Source organism: Hirundo rustica, chromosome 18, assembly GCF_015227805.2.
Source record: "Hirundo rustica isolate bHirRus1 chromosome 18, bHirRus1.pri.v3, whole genome shotgun sequence".
Lineage (NCBI taxonomy): Eukaryota > Metazoa > Chordata > Aves > Passeriformes > Hirundinidae > Hirundo > Hirundo rustica.
This window is the reverse complement of record NC_053467.1, coordinates 8,696,252-8,705,357: the sequence shown is the minus strand read 5'-3', so window position 1 is coordinate 8,705,357 and position 9,106 is coordinate 8,696,252. Positions and strand designations below refer to the sequence as shown.

The window sequence follows — 9,106 nt, the reverse complement described above, 5'->3', positions numbered from 1 at the left end:
GCCCAGCGGGAGCCGCGGCGGCCGCAGCCGCGTTGCGGCGAGGAGGTGGGAGCCGCGTTTGGCGGCCGGGGAAGGCAGCGTTATAAAAAGCCTTTGTCTTGGGAATCAGCATCGCATCTCTCCCGCCGCCCGACGTGCCGCCGGCGGGGGCGAAAGCTACGTTTTCGGCTCGTTTGTTCTTTTCGCCGCCCCAGGCATGTCTTGACACAGCCGCGAGAGAGCCCGGCGTTTCCATGCACTTCCGACGGATGTCTTCGGCTGGGGCGAGAGCGGTGGGGGTTTGAGACTTTGTAGCGTATCTCGGTGCGAGCGTCTGTGAGGTTCCCATGATCGCAGTGTGAAGGAGGAAGAACAGGGAGAAAGAAGCGGTTGTGGTGGCTTCTCTTCTTGCTGGGTCAGCCTTCCTGGATGGTTGCATTACTGACTTGTGGACACATTGTCAAGCGCGCACAGAGAAAGGGGCTTGGTTATTTTCCCCCGTGTTTGGTTTCCGTCGTGATCTCTGTGCAGAAATCACCACTTTTCTCCCAGTTCGCCCGTCCGCACTGAGCAGCAGGAATATGCTCATGAAGGAGTACCGGATCTGTATGCCTCTGACAGTTGAAGAGGTAAGATCCGCGCTCGTACCGGAGAGGCTGTTCCTTACCGAGCCTTTTCTTTTGGAAGGCGAATTGAGGTTATATTTGTTTTGCTGAATATTTTTTTCTTCGTGTAATGAACTTAGTCGGAGATGACTGGTTAGAGAGGAATGTTTTTATTGGAAAATATAGGAATTCTGCAGGAACGAAGGCAACTTAAGTGTATCAAAAGCGTTGTGTCGTCAAAATATTGATTATAAAGATTTTCCAACCAGACTTTTCAGAGGAATTTCATGCATATTTTCAAGGGAATTCTTTGTGCTGAAATTTCTATCTGGTAAAGCGTTTGTCCAAAACCCAGATTCTAAACATATTTCACCTTTGCTTAAAATACCCTTGCAGCTGAACATGGCCTGAAACTCCAGCGCAGGTTGGGAAGAGAGGTGATCATTTATTGGTAGAACTTTGTTGTCATTTAAAGAAGTGATTGAAAGTCAAACAGCTCCTTGTCGGTGTTCTGAGCTCTGTGTTAGGAACATTATGTTTTTTATTTATCTGCAGACATCCCACTTGCTCACCGTTTTAATTAAGACAGTAATACCCACACGGAGTACACGTGCTCTGGAGTTACTGGTGCTCATGAAGTGTTTGTGGATGCAATTAGGTGCTCAAAGGCCCGATGGCGTTTGGAAGGGAGATGGTGCTTTATGGTTTAGTGTCCTGCAACTAAAAAAAAAAAAAAAAAACCCTCGGTGTTGTCTTATTTGGCCATTTCTGCTGCGGATTGGGCATCGCGGAGAGGAGCGAGCCCTCTCTGGGAGCGCATTTTGCGCCGAGCTGCGCGCAAAGTTCCGCTGGTCCCGCGGGCGGCGGCGGGGCCGCCAGGGGGCGCCCCGCTCTGGCCCCGCTCCGGTCAAGCTCTGGCTCCGCCACGGCCCCGCTCCGGTCATGCTCCGGCTCCGCCGCGGCCCCGCTCCGGTCAAGCTCTGGCTCCGCCACGGCCCCGCTCCGGTCATGCTCTTGCCCCGCTCCGGTCATGCCATGGCCCCATCCGGCCCCGCTCTGCCCCGCCACGGCCCCGCTCCGGCCATGCCCATGGCCCCATCCAGCCCCACCACGGCTCCGCCGGAGGGTCCCGGCCGAGAGTCCCGGCCGGAGCGCCCCAATTCGCTCATTAATCCGCTAATTAATGTACACATTTGTTCTTTGGCTCCATCCAAGCGAATGTTTTGCCGCACAGTTTTATTTTTTTGCAATATGTGTGTAGAAGTCCTTGCGGGTGTTAACAGAGTTGTCGTCGCAATGGTCGTTTTGTCCGTATCTTCAGATTTGGCAAATTAACAGTTCTGTAAAACTCAGCATTGGAACTGCCAAATATTTACTTCAGGCTGCTCAGGAAATTCCTTCTGCTGGAGGCAGGAGCTAAAACGACCATATACATGAAGTTAAATAGACATAGGTTTAATTCTAGCATGTTTCCATCCAAGTAATATCATACGCTGTGATGTTGGATGGCATTATTCTTTTAATGCATAATTTTCTTTGTTTATTGCATTACCCTAATGTAGACAACATTTTATCCAAGCCAGTTCCTGATGTCCTTAGACTACCACACTTAGTTAATAACAGTTCATTACATCATCAGAAGGGAGCAGATCTAATTTATTTTGAAACATTATTGTTAAACAAGATTTCCAGATGCAGAAAATTCAAAAATCTTCCAAAACAGGAATGGTTGATTCACGATGAGGCAGAAGGCAATGCTGGATGTCATTTGTTCTCTAGAATGTTAACAGAATTAGTAAAGATTCTCAATTTTGTAGTTTCTCTTATGTTGAATCACCCATTATTCAATCCAAACACTGTAGCTTAGTTGCCTAAATGAGGAACCTAGAACGTCTGATGTTTCAATTAAAGTCCATTTAAGTATTAATTAGAAAATGAACCATGACAAAATTTTGAAATTAGCAAATACCTTATTTTTCTTACAGTATTTGCATACTAAAGAAGTCCCACACTGTATTTCTCATAGTGGTTCACCTCTGTGACATTCCTTACACTCCTAGGAAGGTGGTGTTGTCTTATTTTTACCCTCAGCTGCACGTTAACTACCAACACAGTGATATTTTTTGCCATTTGTGTAGAACAAGGTGCTGCATTGTCCAGTCGTCAGGAGAACATCGTGGGGCAACGCTCACCCTTCAAAAGCCAAGAACATTTTGGTTCTAAGAGGCCCAAACTGCCTTCTGCAGGGTGCAAAGTCACTCTGAACTTCAGTGGGCTTTGAGGGAAGGGCAGTTTCCACAGGAGCTGCAATTTCCCTCAGGGTCGGGATGTCGGGCTCTGATGCGCAGTGGCACCCAGGTACCTGACCTGCATGGACACCACGGGCAGTTAAGCACCCAAGAAATTTTGAGGTCCTGTCTCAACAGGTGTGGGAAAAATGCAGTTCTTTCTTTTGCAACAGCATGGATTCCCTTTTTGTGCTGTTTTTCTTATGTAGACTTAACAATCTGTTTTTTCTGCTGTTTGGATATTCTGCCTTTCAGCCTATGCACTTCATACATACATCCAAAAGTATCTCCTTGAGCAGTTTTCTTTTTTTAGCACTGCCTTGCCAGTTATCCATCCATAGAAGTCTCACAACATGAATGAGAAAGAACTATGTCCTACATTTGTGGTGTTGTCACCGACACCAGAGTGGTTTCCATATCATTCCTGTGAAAATAATCTGGCACAAGCAGGAGGATGAAATGTTAGCTCTGTCAGCCAAGCACCTGTATCCGATCTTCTGTAGTCAGATTTTGTGTGTAATGTGAAAAAATGTGCAGTAAAATGTTGTGTAATGTCCAGGCAAGTAACTGGAAGTCGTGACCTTGCATGTAAATACCTGTGCATGCAGCAGTGTAGGAGTTCGTGCTGCTCTGGCTGACTATTACAACCTAAATGTATCTCTAGAGAACAGTGAAAAACTGATAGATGTCAGTGTAACAGCAGCACCGTCCCCAGGTTCAAAGAGTTTCTGGCACTGTTATGGATAGGAAATTCCTTCATTAGCTACTGCAGATCCTGTTCCTGAGGCGTTCTTTCCTTGATGCCCTTATTAGATAAGATACCCAAATATTTATAGGAGGTTTGTTTATCTACCTGTCTGCTTGGAGGCCAAATGCTTTCTTGCAAAGAAAACATCTCCTAAGAAATGCTGTTTGCTACAGACTGAACTGTTGTGGTGTATTTTGAGCCAGGATACAGGAGCTGGAGATGCATGTTTGTTCCTTGTCCATAAGCACCAGGAAAGATGGGTTGTTCCAAGAGTTCTTACTGAGGTACAGTGGCACCACACTACAGTTTTTATTCAAGGCTGAGCCTTTCTCAGTAAATTGAATTTTTGACAGCTGTTTCGGTCTGTTACGTGTGCATAGTCACAAGCTGCCTGATCAGCTTTAAAATAATTAGAGAAAGGAAGCACTGTGTTAACTGCTAAGCAAAATAATAACATCTGCTGAGAGAACTTTACAAATAAGGTCAGGATGGAACTGTTGGTTAACAAAACCAACATGATTGCCAATGAGAAGTCATTCTTTACCTCATTTGTGGTGCTTCTGGCAAATTCAATCAGTTTGTTAACACTGAGACGTTATAAATTAGAAAAAGTCATTTCTTTGCATTCGTATATAAAGTAAGTAAAAACTGTTCCAGTAATTCCATAGGATATGTCACCAGTCTTCATTCCAGCTGCAGTTAATAAACGAGCCTGCTGCTTGGTTATTTTTCCCCTTGCATCTTCATGTGTTAGTTCATTCTTACAAATAGCTTGTTACATCACATGAGTGAATATTATAATAGGCTGCATTGTGGGTTTTAAATATCATCAGTTAAAAAACCACATTCCTAAGCAAGTGAAAAGAACACCAAGCAATTGAAAAGAGTGGAGATGGTAAAAAATTCTCAGGCTTGGAGCTCATTGCCGTCAGAATTCCACAGTTTTTCACAGGAAGGATTACATGGGTTTGTGCTTTAGAGATACCTGTATCTGAAAATGTAAACCAAATGTGATAGGTCAGTGTGGTACTGAACTGGAAGAGGCAAAGTATAGTGAAATTCTTGATTTGTGAGGAAAGTGATTATTCTTTAGGGAAATAGATGGAAAGACATTTTTGCTGAATCCTGTTGAAAACTGAGTTTTTAGTGCTGTAAAATGCTATGAGTGGTGTGAAGCTGGGTTGTGTCAATTTGAAAGCTGAACATTGAATAAACTCCAGGAGTCATAGGGTTTTTTCCTTGGGAACAGGGATGTCCATTAAGGTTTCTGTTAGTTTTGAACTGTACGTGCATGGCCAGTACTTAAAGTCCCGACTTTGTTCCTTATTCCTTTGTTCTTTATTTCAACCAAGATTATCTCTGCTGAGCCTGGTGGAATCACTCCCACTCCGTGTTTTAAACAAAAGCCAAGTTGGATCTGTGGGGAGCACTGCCTGCATGAGGTGTGGAGGAACAGCTGTACTGTCATGAATACCAACAAGCAGAGACCTGCAAAATGGAAATGCAGATCATGTTTTTTTCAACAAAAAGTCCTTTCAGCATTAACAAAATCTGGTTTTAGAGGTGTTATCCTTGCTGCTTTATAAAAATATCCATTGTTCAGTTCTTGTTTCAAACATTATGAATTCTCCCAGTGTGGATTATTTACATAAAATTATTTCAACAATATGTGTAAACAGTGTTTGTATCCTCTGAATCTCGTGTACACTTCTTTAAAAGCCTTCATAGTCTCCCATTTTGTGTACAAAGGGTACATGTTATAACATGTTTTATTCAGACAGATCTACAGCTGATTGAAAGCATTTGAGAAAGGGTTGTTATGCCCTGAGAGTCAGCAGGTGTTACAATATTTGGACATAACTATATGCATGTAGTACAGCAAAGCCCTTAGTAGGGTATAAAGTGTAATTTTTTTTTTTCCTAAAATACAGTGATCTGCTGCAGGACAAGCTAAATCTACTCATCCTGCAAGCAGATAGATTAAATAATGGTCAACTGTGTCCATTTCCTTCATTTCCCAACTATAGCCACAGAACGTATTTTCAGGAATATATAAATGTATGGAACACTCTTAAAAGCAGTGTGTTGGTCATAAGCAAGAGGACTATAAACAAACTTAAGATGAAGTCTTCTTATCAAATTTAATTTATTTTAATTATTTGTAAGTGAAATTATAGTTGGACCATGTCATGTCCATGACCCCTGCAGAAAACGTTTGTCTGGCATTTTTGAGCTGAGGTTGTCCAGCAAAAACAGAGCCTTACTGTGCAATTTTAATTTAAGCTATCAACAGCTCTCATGCATCTCACACCAATTCATTTACAAGATACTGAATTGCTGTGAAACATAAAGGACCTTTTGCTGTAGTAAGGCATTCTGTCAGGAGATGCCTTCTGAGAACATCAGCAGCCTCACCTGCCTTTTGCAGTTAATAGAGTGGAGGCACAGACACGTTTGTCTGAGGAGTATTCAGGGTTCCTTATTGAGCTAGAAAACCTCTTTACACCATTCTGAGCATCTTTTTACCCTTTAAAAGAATTCTTTGGATATGTCTCTTGTCAGCAAAGAGGTTGGGTGTGGTCTTTGGTGGGTGGTCATATCTACTCTCCTCATAAAGCCTTTGCTACATAGAGTGTGACCTGAAATTCACCTTAAACCTTATGGCCTGGGAAGAATCATTGTAACAGATAAAACCTATGAGAGAAAACACCAGAAGTTAACTATTAGCACCAAGGAAGAATATCTATCCAATTTTCTTTTGCTGCACAATCTAGTTGCAAGAAGGAATAGATGAAAGTGAGAGCTGGTTTTTAAGTTAGGACTGGAAAAAATAAACACCTTGCTTTGGTTTGGTTTGGCCTTCTTACGTTAGTTGTGGTCAGCTGTAAAAGTACAGCAATGCAGAGCAGATGTCAAACCTCCACTGAATTCCACTGCAAATAGAAATCCAAAAATATGCCGTTTTCTCCCTTACTCCTGTTTGCACATTTCAGTATAACTCTGTGAAAGAAACAAGACAAACTTTGTTCTGCAGACTTCAGTGTAAATCATTAAAAAAAAATCTTTCAGTGGAAAGGATTAGCTATTACCCAAGGAACACCAGACTCTGTTATCCATCTCTCTTTATCTCCCTTGTTCTGTCTTTCCCTGTCAACATTTGTTTTCTCCAAGGTGTATATATATGCTTCAAAAACAAACATATGTGTGTGCATACATATAAATATACATATAGAGAGAGTGAATAATACCACACATTTGATTTGAGGGCTTTGTTAGCAAAGTACAGGCCCAGTTTTGCATTTCCCATAAAAGCAAATTTGCCCTGGTGGTTCAGGACATTTTCTAGCTAAAGCACTCTACAGAGCCTTAATGCTATCAAGAACTCCATGAGCTGTGTTTGGTTTTGAAGCATAATGTGGGTTTGGAAACAAAAGAACAGGGGGAGAAAAACACAGAATGTCAATATTGGCTTTTAAAACTTAGAGTTTTCTGATTTTTTTTTCTTTTTTTTTCCTTTTTTTAATTTGGGGGTGAACTTTGTCTTGCTGAGAACATGAAGTTCTTATAAGAGTTGATGTTAATGTCAAATGATCAGCACTTCTGAAATTCTGATCGCTTCTGTTTATGTACCTAATAATGAATGTCGATGTCTATATTGGCATCTTGATGTTTGATAGCTCCGATATGTCAAATACATTTTCCCATAGTCCAGTCTAATTTCTTCATTCTTCATATTTTTAAGGTTAGAAATAATATAACTGTACCAATTTTCATGTGCTTGACCGCATATGTTATAAAAAGGGCGATTAATAGCCCTTCAAGTCTATAAAGCCCTTTAGGTTAGAGGAAGACAAAGATTTCTGTAGTAACTAGGAAAGGTTACAAATTACATTTTCCTTCATGAGTATTCGCTTGAGTCTGATAGACATTTGCACTGTTAAAATCTGTTAGAGATCATGTTCTTGGGTACAAAAGGCTGCCTAGTCAGCTAATGGAAAACCCATCGTTTACAACAATGATTCATTCAGTAAATTCTTCTGTGTGACTGGTGAGCTGACAAATGTGTTCCCCAGGCTGTTCTTATAGAAGTGAGTCGGTTGTGGATGCTGAAATCCATGCAGGCTTTCCATTTTGGCTGTCCAGCCTAACACAAAAACAACGTGATATACTCTGAGGATGGGGATGGCCAACACACACGTGCAAGCCCTTGAATATTCTCAGTCATTGTGGAAAAGGAATAATCCTTTCTATCCTTATTAATGGAAAACTTACTTGGAATTTCATTATTTTTTCACAGAGTTAGAATTTTTCTTATATTTGTCTTTATCTTTGTTGGTTCATAGAGCATCTGTAATGACCAGCTGTGGATATTGTGAGACTTTATACCAAAATAAAGCAAATAATGACATTTCATGCAAATTCGCTGCGAGAGCCCTCCAGTGCAGCCTGAAGAACTCTCTGCAGGAATATTGTGCATGTATTTAAGTGTAATTGCCAGTGTCTGCAGGCATCTAAAAAGCAAGGAGAAAGGTGCTCCCCAGGATTATTGACTGTGTTTAAAAAGGAGTGAAGAAAAAGTAATTTCAATTTCAAGTTGGGTTAACAGATGGATTTACGGTCTGTAGGTGGGAGAAACCAGACTTGAACTTCACCTGTGTTTATATATAATGCTTTTAGTCTGGGCTTAGTCTTGTTTATCTCCTCCTAAGTTCCTCATTTCTTTCCAGTTTTAGTTATAAATGATCAGCCAATTTTGAATCCTTGGATATGTATCAAAATGCTATTTTTAATTTTCTAAAGTACAATGCAGGGTGCTAAATTGTAGGAATGACATTTTAGTGGCTCTTCTTGCGGAAAAAAAAAATGGATCTTGCATCTTTTTCTTGTTTGTGGTTAGAAAATGCTGAAGCAGTTCTGGGTTCTATTGGTTTTGTCCTTTTGCAGTTCCAAAGCTGGTTTTGCTGTGCACCCTCCAAGCTCCAGCACATCCATAACTTGCACACATACTTAATTTGAAGCACCAGGAGTCACGTGAGTCACAGGACATGAATGTTTGTGGATTTAGTAAAAGATTTGCTCATATGCTCTCCAGAAAAATCATGGGCTTTATTTAGGAGTTTTTACATGTCTGTTCTAAGATTAGTCTTGCCCAAGTGATTTAGGAATACTTAGGCTCTGTGGGAATTGTTTTCTGTGAGCATGCTGAGAATACCTTATTTTCCATTTCATCACACTAAATGTCATCTTAGGTTTAATGTGTTGACCAATTAATTACTTTGTTTAGGATTTTTTCTGTAAAAATATTATTACAATGCATGACAAAATAATTGTGTGATAATGACACTCCAGTGTGACACGAACTGTTGGTCAAGTGCTTGATTAACAATCAGCCACTGATGACAAATACAACTAATTTTTTAATATATTTTCAGGTTTTTGCTCTCATTTTATAAAAAAGTTATTAAAAGAACCTTTTGTGCTAGCGG

The 9,106-nt window shown here is 41.0% G+C and overlaps 1 protein-coding gene across 1 annotated transcript in view; it reads left to right on the top strand.

Moving 5' to 3' along the window:
* Positions 1-9,106, top strand: part of PITPNC1 (phosphatidylinositol transfer protein cytoplasmic 1) — a 74,410-nt gene continuing 65,304 nt past the window's right edge. The window contains exon 1 of the mRNA XM_040081408.2: positions 1-608. Coding sequence (XP_039937342.1) covers positions 561-608 — 48 coding nt within the window. The 5' untranslated portion in view covers positions 1-560. The remainder of the gene's footprint in view (positions 609-9,106) is intronic.